The 24414-nt window shown below is 43.4% G+C and overlaps 2 protein-coding genes across 2 annotated transcripts in view; both read right to left on the minus strand.

Annotated features, from left to right (window-relative positions):
* LOC128663586 (uncharacterized) overlaps window positions 1-957 on the minus strand; it is a 53875-nt gene extending 52918 nt beyond the window's left edge. Inside the window, exons 1-2 of the mRNA XM_053717982.1 lie at window positions 880-957; window positions 157-242 (exon numbers count right to left, since the gene is read on the minus strand). Coding sequence (XP_053573957.1) covers window positions 157-242; window positions 880-900 — 107 coding nt within the window. The 5' untranslated portion in view covers window positions 901-957. The remainder of the gene's footprint in view (window positions 1-156; window positions 243-879) is intronic.
* Window positions 1-24414, minus strand: part of LOC128663585 (tumor necrosis factor receptor superfamily member 10A) — a 340293-nt gene that overhangs the window by 287411 nt on the left and 28468 nt on the right. The gene's annotated exons all lie outside the window — the stretch shown is intronic.

The raw sequence follows: 24414 nt of genomic DNA on the forward strand, positions 1-24414 counted from the left end.
CACTTAATTTACAATATTTAGTTCTTATTAAAAATAGGAAAAAATAGTCTCTTTATATGGCAATTAAAAACATGGGTGGGAGGGGCACAGGAGATGGGAGGGGCAGAGGAGGATGGTGTTTGGAGACAAACCAACAACTACATGCAGTAAACTTACGTTTTCTGTGATGATCCGCTGAGATACTGCACTGAGTATCGGATGTAGAATTGCAGGGCTGCTGAAGCACTTGACCAGGGGGACAACTAAGAGAAAGGGAGAGCATATTAGAAAAAGCAGTGATGCTTTGCTAATGTTCACTGAATATATCAAATATACTCCCTTAGTGCTAGATTACAATTAGAGCACAACTGATAGTGCTAAGACCCGAGTGTAAAATAAGTCACCCTGCACTAAAAATAATGAACAATCTGGAATTTCAAGTGGATAATTAAAAATTTTTTAACAAGAGCATCTTAACGCGGCCAAATCTTATTGTGTTGCACTTGAGCACAATCCAAAATACTGCTGTATTATTATTACAGCACATAACTACATGAAATTACTCTTCGACTTGTGCACCTCTCTAGTACAGCAATCTGCTTAGCGCTCCCTAGACCATTGGTCGAAGGAAAAAAATAACTTTGGACTTAAAGCATTTCGTTTTTGCCAAATAGGGAGTCCGCTATACTGGGCTGACACAATCTATTGTCTTGTGCTTCCACACTCTTTAAACTGCTGCCTTTCACTTCCATCTTTCTCTTTTATTCAATGCACTCTCTCTCCTAACTTTAATGCTGCCTGGAATGCTAGTTTCTCTGTTACATTTGGTACATTCTAAAGCGTTAGTTCCCCCCCCCCAAAGATCATTAGAAATCTAATTTTACATAATGACACCCTCACCTTGTAGTGCATGGTAGACATATTTCACATGGGTGATCTGGGGGGCAGAAGGTCCCATTCTTACAGCGGCAGACGCGGGTTCTTGGGTGGGCGTGCACGAGACACCTCTTCTTGATCTGAAAATTCAGATAATTACATATACATGGTAAATTTAGAGAGCTTCATCGTCCTCTACAGTTCCAGGGGAAAAAAAACAAACAAAAAACCCTTCCTTTTTTCTGATAATCAATGCAGTTTAATAATAATTAAAAAATAAATCCCATTAAAAAAAAGGAAGATCTAAGAACTGAACATTAACATTTTTTAGAGATTTAAGCTGCAGGGAATAGTGTATTTCTTGGAATAGTATACTTTTGGGCTTGATGATTTAATTGTTTCTGAGCTGGTGAGATTTAATAATGCTTGCCAGTATTTCTTTTTTACATGGTGGAATTATCTAAAGGGCTTATAAATGCACAATGAAATTCATAATTAAAAAAAGAATTATTGAACCATTCACACAATACACAGGAAAAATTTAATTAAAAAAACCCATAAATTATGCTTACCTGATCATTTACTTTTCTTCCGTTGGAAAGAGTCCACAGCTGCATTTATTACTTTTGGGAAATAAGAACCTGGCCACCAGGAGGAAGCAAAGACACCCCAGCTAAAACCCAAAAGGGGAACCCTTCCAAACCAAACAGATCCAAGGTCTAGGACCGGGCAGGAAACCAAAGACGATCTCTAAATATCGTGCGACGGTCCAGAAAGCTAGCTAGTATGCCCCAAAGCGCACACAACTGCAGCTGGCAGAAAGAAACAACCTCACTGGCCCAACAGCAAACCAACCATCAAATCGGCTGAGAACGGGGACAAAGTATCCCAACTCAGAACACTGAAAGGTATGTAACAGACCTAGTGAAAACCCCAGAGTCCAGAGACACGCAGTCATCCAAGATGACACATAGAAGATACTCGCTAGAAGCAAAGAGGGGCTAATAAGCCCTAGGTTGATAAACCACGATGACAGAGGGTAAACTCAGAGGCAGACAAGCCGCTCTACCCCCACAGAGGACTTTGAGAGAACCTCAAAGAGGCACCATATGCACCCCTTAGGGAGCTACAGAGCTAAGCTGTAGAGCCAAAAAAGGTGATCTGTTCAGGCAATCCCCCAAACTTAAACAGGGCCCCGCCACGCTCGTAACAATGGCTCACTGAGCCTACCACCAGCCGGGCCAACCAAAGCATGGGCAGGTCTGAAACCGGGGCTAGGAAAACCCCACACCAGCTCAAAGAGAAGAACGAAATGGTAAGCCAAGAGAATGCTGCCGAGAAACCTGAGCACCCCAGAACAGGCGGCAGACCATAGAATCCAGTCAGACCGATTCCAGAGGAACAGAGCACCCCAGAGAGAAAGCTCTCCAAATAGGGTACCCCCCACATCCTAACCTCCCTGAGACAGGAGAACCCTAAACAGGGACCGTACTCCCGCTAAAGGAAACAAGCTCCCCATAGAGAAAAAAAAAGGGGGCCGAAGAAGGGAACACCTTCCCATAGGGAACAAGTCAAGAGTCGTAACCGAGGACCATCCAAACTTGTGCCTTGGAAGACTGACACAAGAAGCACACATCAGATCAAAAGCATAAGCTTTAACTGGGTTCAAACCCTCCGCTACAAAAGCAGGTTACTAAATCCCTGAACGCAAGATGAGAAATCCCCCAAAACAATAGCTGCAGCAGCTACCACCAACAGGCATAAAGCCAACAGGCTAGGGTAGCAAGACATGGGGAACCCCAAACCCAAGTCAAAAGCCGATGGGCATGGGTACATCACTCATCACTGCCTTCTGAGCCACAGAGTATCATGAAAAATCTGGCCGCTAGCCAGACGACTCCAAGAGTCTGGTAACTGACTCCCCTATATCCCAACAGCCTTAGTAGGATCCAGAAGGGAAGAACGCTGAGAGGAGGGAAAAAAATAAATAAAAATCTATATATCGCAACAGTGCTAATCACTAGATCATGCCAGTGTGCACCCCTGGAAAGCGTAAAGCGAGCCCCATCAGGAACCCAGAACTGACACCTCCCATCTGATAAAAAAAAAAAAAAATCAGACCTGCTGAGAAAGTCAGCAATCCAGGGAACTGGATCACGATACAAAAATCGCGAATCCCGCCCAAAGACGGGAATACCCCCCTTGTAAGAACCCAACACTCCAAACAGCTAATGGAACAAACCGAACAAGGACCCAAGAGCCCCTAAGCGATCAATAACAAGGGGAGAACTAGGGTACAAGAGAAACAGGCAAGTCTCCACCTCCCCTCCAGAATTGGAGGAACGGAAGGAGACCACATTGCCCAATGTCCCAACAAGGAGCAACTCCCAACAAGGAACAGATTCCCTAGGGAATGATGATCCCGAAAAGGCTCAGTAGGAACCAGTCTTAGGACAGTACCTGAGCCATAGAGGCCAAAACCGCCTGAAAGGCGGCAAGGAGGCGTTATGCCCCCAAACTTCCCACGAGAGGAAGAAAACTCTAGCCCCCAAGAAAAGGAGCAAGAGATTGACGCTGTGGAACTCTGCTAACCCGGTCACTCCGGATGAAGGCTGAACAAGAACTGACACAATCATTCCTGCCATATGTACCCCATCCTCAATGCTTAGCCGAGTTTGTAAAAACAAACAAAAATAATGCAAATAAAAAGGAACAAGCAGCGTCCAGCCAGGCGCCACATGTCAGAGAGCTTTGAAACAGAAGATCGGATTCCTTTTTTTTTTTTTTGAAACTTTATTTATTCTCACTCAAAAATCATGTACAATAATCATCAAATAAGGAGGTCAACAGCATGATAACAGAACAAAAAAGAGAAGAAAAAAAAAAGACACAAACATAACTTTGGTGCATATCTTGCAATAATAACATAAAACATGTTTGTCTATATGTCAACATTTGAACCTTATTATGAACTATACCTGCTACATGACCTCCTACAATAGAAGTTGAGATATTTTCTGATTAATAAAACAAATATAATAAAACAAAACAAACAAACACAAAAAAAGAGAAAGAAAAAAAAAAGAAAAAAAAAGAAGGGGGAGTTCTTCCTCTCACTCAGCAGCCCCCCACACCCCCCACCCCACCATCCCCTACCCTACCTCTCTAAAATTTGAAACCCACATCGGTGGGAATTCATTCAAGGCTACCAAGTCAGCAAAACATTTGGAGCTAAGAAATGGATTAAGAATATGTTTTTGTATAGCAAACGAATAGGATTTAATTATTGGTAACCATGTGTAAATAAATTTTGCTATTTTTTTTTTCAGAAGCTAATCTTTTATAAAAAGATTCAAATATTATATGTGTTTGAATCTCTTTAAGGAATGCCCCCATAGAGGGCGCTTCTTGGGCCAACCAATTTTTAATAAGAAATCTTACTATTAAAATAGAGATTTTAACCACGTATTGAAAATGCACTGCCATATCCTTAGATAATTCCAAGAGAAATATCTGCTCTGGAGATATTTTCCATGGTTCTTTAAATATCTGGGTAATCCAATACTGAATTTTTTGCCATAACTGAAATATTTTGGGACAAAGCCAAAAGATATATGTAACATATCCGCATTAGGATACCGGCAGCGATTACAAACAAAAACCTGGTTAGGGAAAAAACGTGACATCTTGAAAGGTGTTAGATAATTATTAACAAGTTTAAAATGTGACTCTTTCCAGCTTGTAGGAATAACACATTTATCCAAAGAATCAAAACTCTGCTTAATGGTGTCTGCCTCGCACCTAGGCAATATCTTCATCCAACTATTGCATAAATTCTCTAACACAGGCAAGCTTTGTTTAGCCAGCAACAGATCATATAGTTAAGAGATAGATGTATTACCATTCCTGAATTTATTAATACAAATGCCAAGGTCTGCCCATTTATCCACTGCGTCCATAGAGAAACTCTGTTTATAGCAAAAATGAGCTAACTGGACATATGCAAAATCATTACTCCTATCCAAGCTATATTGATTAAAGAGGGTCTCTCGCGGAAGCATTTCCATGTTTTCGTTAAGTGCTTGAATTACATTAATAAGCCCCTTCTCTTCCCATAATCTAAACATTTTATATTGGCACCCTGGTCTAAAGTCTGGATTCCCAATTATAGGTAAGAATTTCGAAAAATGTGGTTCAATTTGCAGAAGATCGGATTCCCAGCAGGACCAGCCGCAACCGGGTTCATAACTGTCAAGTTGCATAAAACCTCCCTCAGAGGGGAAGGCAGAGCAGACAAACATAGGACTAACGTGTCTCTAAATAAAACTTCCATAGAAGTAACGAGATAGATCGATCCAAGAGGTTCCAAGGAAAACACTTAATCGAAATTAAAATATATCCTAACCGGATAAAAAGAAATACAAAGCAACGCATAGGTTAACGCCCAGGAAGACCAGCCAAACGGAACCCTGATCTCCCCCCCCCCAAAAAAAAAAAAAAAACACACACCTGGGAAAGATCTCAATCAGGAGATTACTTCATCCCCTTGAGTCTAGTGAGGTGTGTCATTCGAAGTAGAAGACTGCCGATTCCTGTATCCATTAAGGATAGGATCATCCAGTAACTGGAAAACATGTCTAAGCAAAACGCGTAAACGCGCAATTCTATAGTAAAAGGCACAACACTAAGGAACAACCACACCCGCAGGGAACTGTATAGGCCCTCCCAAGGCCGGGACACCAGGTACAATAGGGCACGAGCACAATCGCAAACAAACATCTGGACTTTGCAGGCAAATAATCACCAGAAATATGTGAAGGCGAAAACGTGCTGCAACCTGGGGGGGGGGGGGGGGGATGCGGTAGGGATCTTGCCTCAGCAGACCCTTGGTTCCCCGAGCAACCAGGCGCTCTAATATGGCATAACTGATTGACCTGAGTCAACGGGGGCCAAGACGCATTCTTCACAGGATGAAGAATCCGAATTTAGAACTGTTTCAGCATTAGAATCCTGCATAACTGGATAGATAAATCAGGAGAAAAAAAAAAAACACGACTATATATAAAAAGGACTATATATAAAATCTAACGGCACCTGACACCCACAATGGCTGGGGCACTCACAACCTCCTATGACCAGATACCAGCGGACCAGAATTTCTTTGTCGCCACACGGTCAGGAATGCGGAAATGGAAAACTGGAGCATCAGCACGCCCGGGCACAAGGTAAACCGTATAGTCCAAAAAGCATGCCCAACCATAAGGTTGCTTCACTTCCAGGGCCCCCTATGTTCCAGCCATAAGCCCAAATAAACTACACATCAGCAGGTTGAAACACAAACATGATTAACCCCCCCCCCTCGTTCACTAATCCCCCCTTAATTCCAAGATCTTAAAACAGGTATCTCACTGAGACCCAATTCTTAAAGTAAATCCCGCTAGAGAGCTTCCCGGGAAACACAAGGATTACAATACATTGAAGTAAAATGAAATTATCTTACAGGAATCTACGCCATGGAACAGGAACACGGCCCTTCAAGTGTGACGGATAGTAGCATCGCCTCCGACATGGACTTGAGAGAAGAAAGCAGGCAGCGAAGATAGTCAATGCCGATTGCTGATGGAGCTGTTCGCATGAGTCGGGATGGTTTCACAGAAACACTCTCCCTGCATCTCCGGAATCTAACTTTCATCCAGGCTCTCACTGAGAGGCTGACAGGACTACTTAAAACTCCCATCCCATCTCGAAGAGTACTACCCTCCATAAGAAACTAAAACTTCTGACATTTCTCTGCCAACCTCCTGGGATGAAAGGCAAAGAATGACTGGGGGATGAGGGAAGTGGGGGGAGTGTTTGGGCCTTTGGCTGGGGTGTCTTTGCCTCCTCCTGGTGGCCAGGTTCTTATTTCCCAAAAGTAATGAATGCAGCTGTGGACTCTTTCCAATTAGGAAGAAAAAAAAAAAAAATCTTAAACTAGTTTAAATTTTAATTTAAGTATACTAGATGTGCAAAATACATAGAAATTTCTACTAATTAATACAAAATAGTTAAATAGGCTAACATTGGCGTTCCATGGGCGTGTATGAAATAGTCTCTCACAACTTGAAAGGTGGAAAGATTTTATCAAAATACGTAAACACTAATAATTCTGAAATAAAAACCTGTGCATCTGAAAAAAAAAAAAAAAAAAAAAAAAAAAAAAAGTTGTCTCTTGTTTACATAAAGGAAAAACAGGCGGCTACTGAGCTACTGAAAAAGTAGTATTTATTCCAATAAAAAAAATGTATGGTAGACAAAGGCAAAAAAAATAAAACACAGACCAAAGGAGGGAGACAGCAGTCTTACATGTTTTGCGCACACTTGCGCTTGTAAGATCAGCTATAGTACTTAAAGGGACAGCACACCAATCAAAACACTCAGTTTGAGAATTGACCTGATGAACAGGTGTCACACCAATAATTAGAAAGACTTAGAGGTGTGTTTCCACAGTGAGTACTACAGATCAGAAAAATAAAAACATAGTTGATATACTTGTGAAGGAATGCAACACTATATAAGAGAAACTGAGGAATATTACATTACAATTTCACAATATATAAAAATATGAGCATACATATGTATACATGTTTAAAGTTGGTAACTAAACAAATAGTTATTTCAATCTAATAATCTTGCAACAATAAATACAGCAACAGGATTTGACAATTCCATATCAGGTTTAGAAAGAGACAGCTGCCACTATACATCTAAAAGAACACAGTACTATTTAAATGTATGATATAAAAAGAACCCTTCAGGAGAGGCGGAGCCTGACCACGCAGGAAGATGGTCGCACACTAGGAGGGCTCCTGCTTCTAATACTGATAGATATGCTGTTTTTTGCACAAATGCTACTTTTCTAAGCTAAACTAGTTGGTGTATAACCCAGCCCAGCATTAAATCCTTAGTGCAGTATACTTTGTAACCGGAGAAGGGCCATTTCCCCTTCTTAGAACAGCAGCCGACAAGCTCCAGCCCTAGGGGTGAAACACCACGTGGTCGTCTTATTCACTTAGCCTGTTACATTTGCGAAGTGGCGGATCGCCCCTGGGCATTCACAGACTCACCCGGAGGAGATCGTTCTGTCCAGGAGGCTTCCTTCTTGCTGAGTGCGGTTGGAGTGATAGTGGATCAAACCGCTCCATAGCCGGTACCGGATCTTCATTGCGGTAGCGTACAAGCCCCGCGACACGGAGCGGGGAGTCCCCGGCACTTGTCTTCAGCTCTAGCTACAACAGGAGTGATAACTCCTCACATCCCCAGGGACCCCTTTGAAGTACCTGACCCGCTCCTCACAAGGTCTATAACGGGGATACAGCTGCCGGTAAGCCTCAATACCATTTTACCAGCAAATCATACAGGGGGTGACAGAACACTGTTTAGGCAGGGCTGATTGTGATAGACTGTCCTGAAAGAGTTACACCGCAGGCACACACTCTTCTTGCCACAGCTCTCCACCACACTGCAGGGCACAGTCTCTCCCTTGCCTCTCAGAAGGAAAAAGCATTGGAAGGGTTTACAAGGGCCACCTTAGATTTTACAGCAACGTAAAGAAGGGGTTATATTACAGTTGCCTGGTGCCAGCACACCAGATTTGGCCTGGGATCTGCTAATACCACTACATTGGACCGCAAGTAGCAGTCAGGGGCCTAATAATTTTTTTTTGATCTCCTATGGGACTGTAATTAGGATGTAAATAACTCCTTATCTGACCAGTGGATAAGGCCTAGGTAACAGGGCCGGTGGAGGGAAAATACTTCAGTGTTTTGCAGTTAGCCCATTGCTCACCTTGGGGGTATGCCTAATAAAAGGGCTAGCAAATCTGACAAGATATCAGCCTCTAAGCCCATGAACCAATTTCTCAAACCTATAGCCTCAGCTAAGGAGACTCCTGGTAGCAACATGGAGAGCTCCCAGGAGGCCTTAAATCCATCTATACTACATAGTGCTGACACTCACCCCCAGTTTATCACTAAGGAAGATTTGCATCACTTATCCTCTAAGGAAGACATCCAGAGTGTGTTGAGGGAAATGAGGAGCTTGTTTGGGGATTTAAGAAAAGACTTTTCAGTGCTTGAAACCAAAGTATCAAAGATAGAAAAGGACTCTCATGATAATGCTACTTCCATCCAGCAGCATACGACAGATTTACAAAACCATTCGGACAACCTCCAATATTTAAATGATAAAATTGAAGATATGGATAATCGTGGCCGCAGGAATAATCTGCGTTTTCGAGGGATCTCAGAGACAATTGCACCTCAGAATATTGAGGGTTATCTACAATCCCTATTTCGAATCATTAAAGACTCTCCATCATCTCCCGAGATCCCTATAGAAAGAGCGCATAGGGCTCTTAGGCCCAAACCCCCTAACAAAGCGCCACCGAGAGACATAATAGTTAGATTTTTGAGCTTCAAGGATAAAGAGGAACTACTTCAGTTTGCCCGCAAGAAACATTCTATCACCCACGCTGGAGAGGACATCCAAGTTTTCTGACTTATCACCCGTTACCCTGCAAAAAAGGAGAGACTTGGGCCATATCACATCTGTTTTGCAAAATCACAGGATCCCCTATAGATGGGGTTTTCCTGTCTCGATCATCGCCACCAGCAACAATAAAACCTCAATCTTTCGACCCGGGATGGACTACAATGTTTTTTTTGAGAACTTGGCAATTCAGGCCCCATCCACCAGTGGATCCCTATCGGAAAGGCCCCAAACATTCTCCCGGTCAGCAAGTGATCGCCCGGGGACTGAGTAATTTGGGTAATGTACCATCAGACTCTGTGAGCCCATGATATGACCTCTCAACGGTTCTATATGATTGTATCAATAGAAACAAACAAAAAAAAAAAATATATAACCTCTTTATAGGTGCTCAAATATTGACGTACTATGTTTCATTGTTTATTATGTTTTTTCACATGTTTATTTCCTCTTTTGCACAAGTTATTATGAATGTTTGGTTTCCTGCGAGGTTAGTCTGTTCATAGATATATATCACACTATGGATACAATGTTAACCTTCTTTCAGCTTGGACTGGAGGTTAATGCCCCTATTGGGACACTGTCCCCACCTGTGTGTACAGTGTATTAATGCTTATCTTGCGCAATGATATATAAATGCACCTGTCTAATGTGCTCCTGTCCCTTTGGGCCCTGGGGCACCCAATTGCCTATTTGTTGATAGTTATGTCACAAATGCTTTACAACCTGTTTGGTCTGTTTTTCACTGGTGTAGGGATTATAAGCTAGTATGGGTGTATCTGTACGGGCTCCTCCCTTCCCTGGACATACCACGACTAAAGCCCCCTTAGATTATTTATTAAATGGAGCAGTTGGCAACAAGCAAAAAGTTATGCCCACCCACCCTCTGATGCCCTACAGACTAGTTATTTATATGCTAACAGAAGCCAAGTCTCCAGAAGGCTTCGGTAATAAGACCTGAGGGATGGACCCTAAAATCTTACTACCCCTACATATTCTAAAGATGGGCCCGGCCCACTTTAATCTGGCCCCTACATAAACAGCCCTCCCTAAACTATTTGTTCACTAAGGAGTATGTTACAGCAGAGTTTTTACTTAGATCTCCCAAATGCTAAAAAAGAAAGTTGGATTCTATCTTTTAGATCTCTTAAAATAACACCTGAATAATTAAAATGCTAAATGTATATTTATGTTTTGTTATAACTGACATCAGTAAAGGGGCTTATCCCCTAACTTTGTGTTACACGTGTACTACAGGGCTCTTCACTTATTATAAATACTGAGAGTGTCCTGGGTCCCCTGGATCCCCGGATACTAGTATAGTGCTAATACCTTGTAGGTAATTTCTTATTCTGAACTACTCCTCCCCCCTTCTTCCCGCTTACAACCTACCTCTAGTGACTCTCACCTCCCCTTAAATCCCCCCTTTTTTTTCCCCCTCTCTCCTCCTCTAAACATGGCCACTCAACACAAGTCTAAAAGGTTCTTTGACCACTCAATTAACCCAACTACTATAAATGCGAAAGGCCTGAACAACCCAGGCAAGCGCTCTATAGCTTTTAAAGAACTGAATAAGTCACAGAGCCATATCATTTTATTACAAGAAACTCACTATAGGAAGGGAAAAGAACCCAAATGGCATAATCCTCAGTTCCCGATGGCCTATTTTGCCTCGGGTCAGAATAAGAAAGGAGGGGTAGGCATAGTGTTCCATAAAACGGTCCCATTTATCATGACACATACTGAGAAAGATCCGAATGGGCGTTATCTTATACTAGTGGGCACCCTCTATGGTCACTATATCACTTTGGCCTCAATCTACTCCCCTAACCATGGACAAGAGACCTTTTTAAACCGGGTCTCTGACCTTCTCCTGGAACACTCCAGGGGAATCACGTACTTAGCTGGGGATTTTAACGTAGTAGCTGACCCCGCAGTAGACACCTCACGTGGAGTTACTTGTACCCCTACATCCACGATTAGACAGGTTAATGACACACTTTCAAAACTTACCCTACATGACGTATGGCGGACTCTTCATCCCACAACCAGAGACTATTCCTTCTACTCCATTCCACATAACAGCTACTCCAGGATTGATTACATTTACACAGACTCTTGTGGACTCTCGATCACACATCACAGTGTTATTGAGCACATAACGTGGTCGGACCATGCACCGGTCACCTGCTCAATTCTATGGCCTGACTTCCCGATTATACAAAAAACATGGAGATTAGATGACACCATACTTGACAACCCCTTAATCTACAATGACGTCCTTAAAGTCTTAAAGGAATATTTCGAGATTAACACTTATCCTTCCTCTTCACATGCTACCATATGGGAGGCACACAAGAGTGTTATAAGAGGTGCATTGATTAAACACAAGGCTTTCCTCCACAAGCAAATTAGAGCCAGGTATCATGACATACAAACTAGGATCAGCACCTTAGAAAGCAAACATAAGACAGACCCCTCGTGCACCAACACCATCACACAATTGAAGGAGGCTAGAGTTGAGCTTCAGAAACACCTGTCGGAATCTCACCAAAAAGCCGCTCTTTATCTAAAACAACACTATTATGAGGGGGGCAATAAACCAGGCCGAATACTAGCTAGAACCCTTAAGAGGAGACAGCTCCGCGCCCACATCCACTCCCTAAAATCCTCTGACGGCCGCCTACTTCATAGTAGCAACCAAATAGCCAATGAGTTTCATAGGTACTATCACTCACTTTATAATATTCATGACCAACCCCCAGACCCTGCCCACGCAGAGGATACACTTCGGCAAGAATCCTTTGTTAATTCATATCTGAGCAATCTTGACCTTCCCACACTGGCTCGGGAGGACTCGGAATTCTTGGACTCCCCAATATCTGTAGAGGAACTCTACTCTGCCATCAAAAACTGCCCAGGGGGGAAAAGTCCAGGCCCTGATGGATTTTCCACAGCTTACTATAAAAGGTTCAAGGACATCCTGGCGGGACCACTCCTGGAGCTATTCAATGGTCTTCGGGAGAACCCCTCTTTGTCTTGAGTCCTTCTGGAAGCACATATCACGGTTATTCCCAAACCGGGAAAAACTCCAGACTCCCCTGGTCATTTTAGACCTATTTCCCTTATTAATTCGGACATGAAGCTCTTAGCAAAAATCCTGGCGACCAGACTCAATAAATATTTACCAGACTTGATCTGTAATGACCAGGTTGGATTTGTCCCTGGCCGAGAGGCCAGGGACAATACTATTAAGATCTCACAGCTAATAGACCATGCTAGGGCCTCGGGTCTCCCCCTAGTCCTCTTCTCCACCGACGTGGAGAAGGCCTTCGATAGGGTCAGTTGGGTCTTTCTGCGTCGGGTGTTGGAGAAAATGGGATTTGGTCGGGCTTTTCTACATTCGGTTTTTGCGCTCTACTCCAACCCCAACGCTAAAATAAGAATAAATGGCACTTTATCAGAGACGTCTGACATCAGAAACGGCACCCGACAGGGTTGCCCTCTGTCCCCTTTATTATTCGCTTTGTCAATAGAGGTTCTGGCTCACACTGTGAGACATAACCAGCAAATCAAAGGCTTAAGGGTAGGAGACACTGAGCACAAGCAAGCGCTTTATGCAGATGACGTCCTATATACACTAACGTCTCTGAGTCCCTGCCCATACTTCTCGATGTCCTCTCAGAATATGGCAAAGCGTCGAATTTCTCCCTCAACCAGAGCAAATCAATACTCCTTAATATCAATGCTTGCCCCAGAACAGTTCAATCCATGCAACCTCACTCTGGCCACGACTAAATTAAAGTACCTTGGAATTTACCTAACCCCTTGCCCCTCTGAGCTATTTAAAAATAACTATATCCCTCTCAAAAATGAAATAGTTTCAGATCTCTCCTCCTGGAAAAATAAATATATATCCTGGCTTGGAAGAATAGGAGTGATTAAGATGAACATCTTGCCCAGAATCCTCTACCTTTTACAGGCCCTACCTATAAATCTGCCTAAATGATTCATTACCCAGTTGCAGAGGATCATAGAACAATACATCTGGGCTAACACCAAACCTAGAATACCGAGGCGCACTATGTATTTACCAAGGGACAGGGGGGGGCTGGGGCTACCGGACATATCCCTATATAAACGATAGGTCTACAAAGGATAGTAGAATGGGCACAAAATGAAAAACATAAGGCTTGGATAGACTTAGATAGACAAATTCTCAAAACAAATAATGTGAGCGCACTTGCATGGATACCACCCACACAACGTCCTAGTATAATTAAGAAATATCACCTTTTAGAAGAGACATTTAGCATTTGTGACGCGACTATTGCGACTTCTACCCATCTTTCCTCAAGACACTCCCCCCTAACACCAATACTCGAAAATCCTGGGATTCCATACCACAAAGAGGGACGCCTGAAACTAACACACTATAAACTAAAAGAGGGCTCAGTTTTTGGAGTGGTGGAAAATGGAAAAGTAGTCCCGCGGGCCTCATTGGAGGCAGCCCAACCCACAATTTTCTCCTCCTGGTTACATTATAACCAATTGATACACTTTATCTCTTGCCATAAAAATAGACAAGATTTGGGCAGATCACTTACTCCTTTTGAGAGGCTCTGCGCAGGAGAATCTATGCCAAGACACTTAATCTCCCTCATATACAGGATAGCATCCTTGCACGAGACTGACACACTGCCGACTTTTGTAAAAAACAGAATTTATGCTTACCTGATAAATTACTTTCTCCAACGGTGTGTCCGGTCCACGGCGTCATCCATTACTTGTGGGATATTCTCCTCCCCCACAGGGAAAGGCAAGGAGAGCTCACAGCAAGAGCTGTCCACATAGTCCCTCCCAGGCTCCGCCCCCCCAGTCATTCGACCGACGGTTAGGAGAAAAAAAGGAGAAACTATAGGGTGCCGTGGTGACTGTAGTGTATAGAGAGAGAAATTTTTCAAACCTGATTAAAAAACCAGGGCGGGCCGTGGACCGGACACACCGTTGGAGAAAGTAATTTATCAGGTAAGCATAAATTCTGTTTTCTCCAACATTGGTGTGTCCGGTCCACGGCGTCATCCATTACTTGTGGGAACCAATACCAAAGCTTTAGGACACGGATGAAGGGAGGGAGCAAATCAGGTTACCTAAACAGAAGGCACCACGGCTTGCAAAACCTTTCTCCCAAAAATAGCCTCCGAAGAAGCAAAAAGTATCAAATTTGTAGAATTTGGCAAAAGTGTGCAGAGAAGACCAAGTTGCTGCCTCACATATCTGATCAACAGAAGCCTCGTTCTTGAAGGCCCATGTGGAAGCCACAGCCCTAGTAGAGTGAGCTGTGATTCGTTCAGGAGGCTGCCGTCCGGCAGTCTCATAAGCCAATCGGATAATACTTTTCAGCCAGAAAGAAAGAGAGGTAGCAGTAGCTTTTTGTCCTCTCCTCTTACCAGAATAAATGACAAACAAAAAAGAAGTTTTGTCTGAAATCCTTTGTTGCTTCTAAATAGAACTTTAAAGCACGGACTACATCTAAATGGTGTAACAAATGTTCCTTCTTTGAAACTGGATTCGGACACAAAGAAGGGACAACTATTTCCTGGTTAATATTCTTGTTGGAAACAACTTTTGGAAGAAAACCAGGCTTGGTACGCAAAACAACCTTATCTGAATGGAACACCAGATAGGGTGGATCACACTGCAAAGCAGATAGTTCAGAAACTATTCTAGCAGAAGAAATAGCAACCAAAAACAGAACTTTCCATGATAGTAACTTGATATCTATGGAATGTAAGGGTTCAAATGGAACCCCTTGAAGAACTGAAAAAACTAAATTTAGACTGTAAACAGGTTTGATTCTGACCAAAGCCTGTACAAAAGCTTGTACATCTGGCACAGCTGCCAGTCGTCTGTGTAACAAGACAGATAAAGCAGATCTCTGTCCTTTTAGAGAACTCGCTGACAATCCCTTATCCAAACCTTCTTGTTAGAAAGGAGAGGATCCTGGGAATATTAATCCATGAGAATCCCTTGGATTCACACCAACAGATATATCCTTTCCATATTTTATGGTAAATCCTTCTAGTCACAGGTTTTCTGGCTTGGACCAGAGTATCTATCACTGAATCTGAAAACCCGCGCTTGGATAAAATCAAGCGTTCAATTTCCAAGCAGTCAGCTGGAGAGAAACTAGATTTGGATGTTCGAATGGACCTTGCACTAGAAGATCCTGTCTCAAAGGTAGCTTCCATGGTGGAGCCGATGACATATTCACCAGGTCTGCATACCAAGTCCTGCGTGGCCACGCAGGAGCTATCAGAATCACTGAGGCCTTCTCCTGTTTGATCCTGGCTACAAGCCTGGGAAGGAGAGGGAACGATGGAAATGCATAAGCTAGGTTGAACGACCAAGGCGTCACTAATGCATCCACTAGAGTCGCCTTGGGATCCCTGGATCTGGACCCGTAGCAAGGAACCTTGAAGTTCTGACGAGACGCCATCAGATCCATGTCTGGAATGTCCCATAATTGAGTCAACTGGGCAAAAACCTCCGGTTGGAGTTCCCACTCCCCCGGATGGAAAGTCTGACGACTCAGATAATCCGCCTCCCAGTTGTCTACTCCTGGGATGTGAATTGCAGATAGATGGCAGGAGTGATCCTCCGCCCATTTGATGATCTTGGATACCTCTCTCATCGCCAAGGAACTCTTTGTTCCTCCCTGATGGTTGATGTAAGCTACAGTCGTCATGTTGTCTGACTGGAATCTTATGAATCCGGCCTTCGCTAGTTGAGGCCAAGCCCGGAGAGCATTGAATATCGCTCTCAGTTCCAGGATGTTTATCGGGAGAAGAGACTCTTCCCGAGACCATAGACCCTGAGCTTTCAGGGAATCCCAGACCGCGCCCCAGCCTAATAGACTGGCGTCGGTCGTGACAATGACCCACTCTGGTCTGCGGAAACTCATTCCCTGAGACAGGTGATCCTGTGACAACCACCAACGGAGTGAGTCTCTGGTCATCTGGTCTACTTGAATCTTTGGAGACAAGTCTGTATAGTCCCCATTCCACTGCTTGAGCATGCACAGTTGTAATGGTCTTAGATGACTTTGAGCAAAAGGAACTATGTCCATTGCTGCAACCATCAACCCTACTACTACCATGCACTGAGCTATGGAATGCTGCAGAATAGAGTGAAGAACTTAACAAGCTTTAGAAGCTTTGACTTTCTGACTTTTGTCAGGAAGATCTTCATTTTTAAAGAATCTATTATCGTTCCCAAGAAGGGAACTCTTGTCGACGGAGACAGGGAACTCTTTTCTACGTTCACCTTCAACCCGTGAGATATGAGAAAGGCTAGAACAATGTCTGTATGAGCCTTTGCTTTGGAAAGAGACGACGTTTGGATTAGAATGTCGTCCAGATAAGGTGCCACTGCAATACCCCTTGGTCTTAGAACCTCTAGAAGGGACCCTAGCACCTTTGTGAAAATCCTTGGATGATCTTTGTGGATAGGAATATGTAGATATGCATCCTTTAAATCCACGGTAGTCATAAATTGACCCTCCTGGATTGTAGATAAAATTGTTCGAATGGTTTCCATTTGAACAATGGAACTCTGAGAAATTTGTTTAGAATTTTTAAATCCAGAATTGGTCTGAAAATTCCCTCTTTTTTGGGAACTACAAACAGATTTGAGTAAAACCCCCGACCTTGTTCCACAGTTGGAACTGGGTGTATCACTCCCATCTTTAACAGGTCTTCTACACAATGTAAGAATACCTGTCTCTTTATTTGGTTTGAAGATAAGTTAGACATGTGGAACCTTCCCCTTGAGGGTAGTTCCTTGAACTCCAGAAGAAAACCCTGAGAGACTATTTCTAGTGTCCAGGGATCCTGAACATCTCTTGCCTAAGCCTGAGCAAAGAGAGAGAGTCTGCCCCCTACTAGATCCGGTCCCGGATCGGGGGCTACCCCTTCATGCTGTTTTGGTAGCAGCAGCAGGCTTCTTGGCCTGTTTACCCTTGTTCCAGCCTTGCATTGATTTCCAAGCTGGTTTAGTCTGGGAAGCGTTACCCTCTTGTCTAGAGGCTGCAGAGTTGGAAGCCGGTCCGTTCCTGAAATTGCGAATGGAACGAAAATTGGACTTATTCTTAGCCTTGAAAGGTTTATCTTGTGGGAGGGCATGGCCCTTTCCCTCAGTGATGTCTGAAATAATCTCTTTCAATTCTGGCCCAAAAAGGGTCTTACCTTTGAAAGGGGTATTAAGCAATTTTGTCTTGGAAGATACATCCGCCGACCAAGACTTTAGCCAGAGCGCTCTACGCGCCCCAATTGTAAACCCTGAATTTTTCGCCGCTAACCTCGCTAACTGCAAAGCGGTGTCTAAAATAAAGGAATTAGCTAACTTAAGTGCGTGAATTCTGTCCATGACTTCCTCATATGGAGTCTCCCTACTGAGCGACTTTTCCAATTCCTCGAACCAGAACCACGCCGCTGTAGTGACAGGAATAATGCACGAAATAGGTTAAAGGAGGTAACCTTGCTGTACAAAAATCTTTTTAAGCAAACCCTCCAATTTTTTATCCATAGGATCTTTGAAAGCACAATTGTCCTCAATAGGAATGGTTGTGCGCTTGGCTAGAGTAGAAACCGCCCCCTCGACCTTAGGGACTGTTTGCCATGTGTCCTTCCTGGGGTCGACCATAGGGAACAATTTCTTAAATATAGGAGGAGGGACAAAAGGTATGCCTGGCTTCTCCCACTCCTTATTCACTATGTCCGCCACCCGTTTAGGTATCGGAAAAGCATCAGGGTGCACCGGGACCTCAAGGAACTTGTCCATCTTGCACAATTTTTCTGGGTTGACCAGATTGTCACAATCATCCAGAGTAGATAGCACCTCCTTAAGTAATGCACGGAGATGCTCTAATTTTGATTTAAATGTCACAACATCAGGTTCTGCCTGTGCTACTTGTTCAGAGCGGCAAGGAGAATGACTGGGGGGGCGGAGCCTGGGAGGGACTATGTGGACAGCTCTTGCTGTGAGCTCTCCTTGCCTTTCCCTGTGGGGGAGGAGAATATCCCACAAGTAATGGATGACGCCGTGGACCGGACACACCAATGTTGGAGAAAGCTGGACTGAGGAATTAGGGCTGGATATTGACACACAATCCTGGTCAAGAGCATTTAGACTTATTAAAAAATCTTCGGTTTCGTCGACTATTCAGGAGCTTCACATTAAGCTCATGAGTCGATGGTACCTGACTCCAATGAGACTTCACAAGATATTTCCTGCAGCCTGCCCTATGTGCTGGAGAGGTTGCGGTGAAAGTGGCTCTCTTCTTCACATATGGTGGTCATGCCCAGTCCTGAGGCCTTTCTGGTCGGAGGTCTTCACTAAGATATGATATTCTCAATTTGTCGATCCCAAACATGCCTGAGACTTTATTATTTCTGTCGCTCCCTAAGACACAAAGTCGGTTACATCTCGCCCTATTGCCAATTATGCTCACAAGCGCCAAGAAACTGATTCCAAAAAACTGGAAAAAACAAAACCCCCCTACTCTGAGAGAGTGGCAATCCCAAGTGGAGGAAATTCTCATTTTAGAGAGATATTTTTACTTTAAAAATCATAAAATGGTGGAGTATGAGACTATGGTGGCACTCTGGCACGGTACAATTTGAGTGGAGCCAGGAGTAGCGACACCCTTAGAAAGAATATCACTTGTGTTTTTTTTTGTTTTTTTTCTGTCCTTCCCAGTCCCACTTCCCTTCGTCCCCCCCCTTTGTCTAGCCCCAGCTTCTCTCTCTATACACCACTTACTCCCTCTTTCCCCCTCCCCTAAAGTATTCTAATACATTACTCTTATATTTGATCGCTCTAAAATTTGTAAAAGAATTTAAGCTAATCATCTCTCACCCCCTACATGGTAAAAAAGGGGGGGAGCTCTTATCAAGATGAAGTGATTGTATACCCTGCTTTACGTTGTAAACGAACAATCCATGTTATATCTCTGTGATATTGTTTTTGTTTGTTTTTCTCTAATCCTGTACATGTTTACTGTATTTGATTGTTTACACTTCAATAAAGCTTATTTGAAAAAAAAACAACAAAAAAAAACCCCTCAAGTCTGGTATCCTTCTGTACATGAGGTACATAGATGATCTCATTTTTATTGTAAAAGAGGACTTTCCTTTTCATGACTTTCTGATAGCCCTCAACACTAATGATGTGAATCTAAATATTTACAGGCGAATTACACCATGATTATGTCAATTTTTTGGATCTTAATCTATATGGCGACACCATTACCCATAAGATTATGTCCACTACATACAGAAAAGAGATGGCTGGTAATACCATCCTCCACATTTAGTCAAATCAATTCCAAGAAGCAAATTTATTAGGCTCAGACGTAATGCCAGCACTCTGGATAATTATATCCAAGGTGGTAAGGACCTCATTACCAGATTAGAAGCTAGGGGGTATAATGGCAAAGAGTTACTTAAACATTTGATGAAATAAAAGATTGGAAACCACATTCAAAGGGTCAATCATCAGAATCAGATAACACTAACACCAGTGGCTCAACAGCCAACAGGACATTTCAAAATATAAAGAACACCAACACTAGTAGAAGTAAGAAAAACTATCTAGATGAACGTAGTGTTTTTTCTACTCCGTTCTCTCCCCAATATAACTCAATATGTGGAATCATCAAGAGACATCTACATATATTAAAGGGTGATGAGATTCTACAGCCGTATGTAAAGGATTTATTTATTATTATCATCAGGTATTTGTAGAGCGCCAACAGATTCTGCAGCGCTGTAAACATAGTCGGTGTACAGGATAGCTTTTGTAGGGGTCAAGTGGGTAGAGGGCCCTGCCAAGAGTTTCACTGTTGTAGTCGGCTCTTATGAAGCGATCTGTAAACAGCTGGGCCCATAGGCTTACAATCTAAGGGGTTCAAGGGGAAAGCAATGGCATTAGGGAAGGTTAGTGTTGGTTGTATGCATTCCTGAATAGTAGAGTTTTTAGGGAGTGCTTGAAGCTGTTAAAACTAGGGGAGAGTCTTATGGAGCGAGGCAGGGAATTCCACAAGATGGGGGCCAGTCTGGAGAAGTCCTGTAAACGTGAATGTGAGGAAGTAACAAGAGAGGAGGAGGAGATCCTGAGCTGATCGAAGGGGACGGGAGGGAGAGTATCTAGAGACAAGTTCTGAGATGTAGGGGGGGAGCAGTGCAGTTGAAAGCTTTATATGTCAGGGTGAGGATTTTATATTTAATCCTAGAGGCAAGAGGAAGCCAGTGAAGGGATTGGCAGAGGTGTGCAGCAGATGAAGAGCGACGAGTAAGGAAGATGAGCCTGGCAGAGGCTTTCATAATGGATTGTAAAGGAGCTATGCGGCAGCTAGGTAGACCAGAGAGGACGGAATTGCAGTAGTCGAGGCGGGAAAGGATGAGAGAGTGGATTAAAATCTTGGTTGTATCTTGTGTAAGGAAATGTCTAATTTTAGCAATGTTTAAGGTGGAAGCGGCAGGCTTTAGCCAAGGACTGGATGTGAGGAGTGAAGGAAAGATCTGAGTCAAGTGTGACCCCAAGACATCGGGTGAGCGGGGTAGGGGTAATGATGGAATTATCTTTTATAGAAATTTTGGGGGTGGAGACATTGGAAGAAGGGGGAAAAATAAGGAGTTCAGTTTTGGAGAGATTTAGCTTAAGGTAGTGAGAGGACATCCAAGATGAGAAAAAGACCGTTAGTGACACGGGTTAGTAAGGAAGGAGGTAGGTCTGGTGCAGAGAGGTAGATTTGGGTGTCATCGGCATACAAATGGTATTGAAACCCATGGGACTTTATTAAGGAACCTAGTAACGACGTGTAGATTGAGAAGAGAAGGGGACCAAGGACAGAGCCTTGAGGTACCCCAACAGAAAGTGCTAACGGGGCAGAGGATGCTCCGGAGAAGGCTACACTAAATGTACGGTTAGTCAGATAGGAAGAGAACCACGAGAGAGCTGTGTCACAGATGCCGAAGGATTGGAGGGTTTGGAGCAGAAGAGGGTGGTCAGTGTCAAAGGCTGCAGACAGGTCAAGGAGGATAAGCAGAGAGAAGTGGCCTTTGGATTTTGCTGTAAGTAGGTCATTGGTAACCTTGACAATTGCTGTCTCTGTAGAGTGATGGGAACAAAATCCAGATTGCAGTGGGTCAAGAAGAGTTTAGTGTAAGGAAATGGGATAGACGTGCGTAAACTAGCTTTTCGAGGAGCTTTGAGGCAAGAGGGAGTAGGGAAATAGGGCGGTAATTGGAAGGGGAGGTTGGATCAAGGGAAGGTTTTTTTGAGGATAGGTGTGACCAGTGCATGTTTTAGAGATGAGGGAAATATACCAGTGCTGAGGGAGAGGTTGAAAATGTGTGCGAGTATGGGGGTGAGGGTAGAAGAGAGGGAGGGGAGTAGCTGTGAGGGGATGGGGTCGAGGGGACAGGTAGTGAGGTGGGAGGACAGTATAAGGGCAGGAACTTCATCATTAACAGGGGCAAAAGAGCTGCATTTTTGGATATTTGGGTTTTGGGTGATCGTGAGCTTTTGAGGGGGTGGGAGATTGGAAGTATGTTGAGAGCTGATTTCACTTCTGAGAGCTGATTTCACTTCTGATGGAGTCAATTTTGTTGTTGAAGTGGCTTGCAAAATCTTGAGCTGAGAGAGAGGTTGTGTTAGGAGGTGGGGGTGGGCGGAGAAGAGTGTTGAACAGACGTTTAGGGTTAGAGGAAAGAGTAAAGATGAGATTAGAAAAATATTGTTGCTTATAAAGATTAAGGGCAGAATAGTAGGAGTTCAGGATGAACTTGTAGTGAAGAAAGTCAGCTGAACTCCGAGATTTCCTCCAATGTCGCTCAGCAGTACGGGAGCATCTGCGTAGGTATCGTGTCAGAGGAGTATGCCAGGGCTGAGGATGAGTGTGGTTTCTGAGCTAAGGTTGGAGGGGCCAGAGTGTCAATGACCGATGTAAGTGTGGAATTATACTGGCTGATAGATTGGTCAGGGCAGGAAAAGGAGGTGATGGATGAGAGGAGAGGTTTGAGAGAGCTAGCGAGCTGATGCAGATCTAGTGACTTAGTGCTTCTGTGAAGTTTGGTGTGAGGGGTAGAGGGAGGGGGAGTTGTAGGTAGGGAAGTGATGTTGCAAGTTAGGAGATGATGGTCTGAGAGAGGAAAAGGGGAGTTTGTTAAATTTGAAAGAGTGCATCGATAGGTGAAAATCAGATTAAGGGAATGACCATCTTTGTGAGTGGGAGATTCAGTCCATTGTGACAGGCCGAAAGAGGAAGTCAGTTGAAGAAGTTGTATTGCAGAGGAGGCATTGGGATTGTCAAGAGGTATGTTAAAGTCGCCAAGAATGAGGGCAGGGGTGTCTGAGGAAAGGAAATAAGGAAGCCAGGCAGCAAAGTGATCTAAAAATTGAGTTGGGGAGCCAGGGGGGTGGTATATGACTGCAACACGTATAGAGAGGGGAGAGAATAACCGAATCATGTGTGCTTCAAATGAAGAAAATGTGAGTGAAGAGAAGGGCTGTATTTGTTGGAAGGTGCAACAAGAGAAAACTAAAATACTGACACCACCTCCTTGTCTATTGCCAGACCTAGGAGTGTGGCTGAAATGGAGACCCCCATGTGACAGTGCAGCAGTGGATGCTGTGTCTGAAGCAGAGAACCAGGTTTCTGTAAGAGCCAGAAGGTTAAGAGAGTGGGAGATAAAGAGATCATGGATAGAAGTGAGCTTGTTGCAAACTGAGCGAGAGTTCCAGAGTGCACAAGTGAAGGGGGAGGGGTTTTTAGATGTAAGAGGAATGCGATTAAGATTACCAGAGTTTAGTTTATGAAGTCTATTGAAAGGCACACAAGGATGTGAGGTTAGGAGGTTGTGAGGGACCAGGATTAGGCGAGATGTCGCCAGCAGCTAGTATGAGCAAGAGGGAGAGTGACATGAGAAGAAGATTTGCAGTAATGAGACTGTTTGGCTGAAGTGCAGGGGGGAGAGAGAGTATTTAGGAATAGGTAGAGTTCATGAGTACAAAAGTAAGGTGAGTATAAGAGATGGGCTAATGAACAGTGCAGGTGGAGAGGGAGAAGGAGTGAGTAGTGTAGTTTGTTATAGAGACAAGAGGTAGCAAAAAGGAATATGAAGATATTGAGCATTATTCTGAAAGTGGGAACCAAGTAAACACATAAGACAGTGTTACAGCAGCACTTGCAAAAGGATACAATGAGATACATAAAACATAGAATTACAAGAGTACTGCCTTGTGTCTTGCCCAATGCTTGTATAATTCTTAAAAATTATTGCCTCACTTATAAAATGTTCACTTGGAAAATGTGAACATATGCTATTGTTAAAAAGTACACAGCCCTGTAAGCAGTGCACCCCTGTGCAGTGCACATCCCCTAACTAGTCTGAAATATATATATACAGGTAGGGCAGTCAGCTGAGTCCACTAAATTTACTTAATTGCTAATCAAAGACAGTTGGTAAGGCCAATTGGAATGTTAGAGTCTGGTCAGGGTGAGATGAGTTAAGTAAACAGACAATAAAATTTGGAGGGGGTTAAAACTGACATAAGAAAACTATAAATTTTAGAGTTATAGCAATTATTGAAGGAATGTAGATTTGTTGCAAAGAAGCCACCCACATTAGCCTCCAAGCTTTCGCCCAGTTTGGTTAAATCTAATACTCAGTCAAGTGACAATTGGCTTAGAGGTATAGGCAATTTTAGGGCACATCTTTCCAATTGTCTCACTTGTGAGACTATGGATTTCACCAGGAGGTTCTCCAGTAAAGTCACTGGCGATTCCTTTGAGATTGATTTTTATGCAACATGTCTTACAAGTTATATAGTATATCTACTAGATTGCCATCTTTGTGGAGCCCAATATGTAGGTCAGTCAAGTAGAACTCTTAGAGATCGGGCGAGAGAGCACCTCAGGGATATTAAAAATTTCAATAGAGATTCAGCGGTATCTAAACATTTTAA

The sequence above is a fragment of the Bombina bombina genome, chromosome 6, assembly GCF_027579735.1.
Source record: "Bombina bombina isolate aBomBom1 chromosome 6, aBomBom1.pri, whole genome shotgun sequence".
Taxonomy (NCBI): domain Eukaryota; kingdom Metazoa; phylum Chordata; class Amphibia; order Anura; family Bombinatoridae; genus Bombina; species Bombina bombina.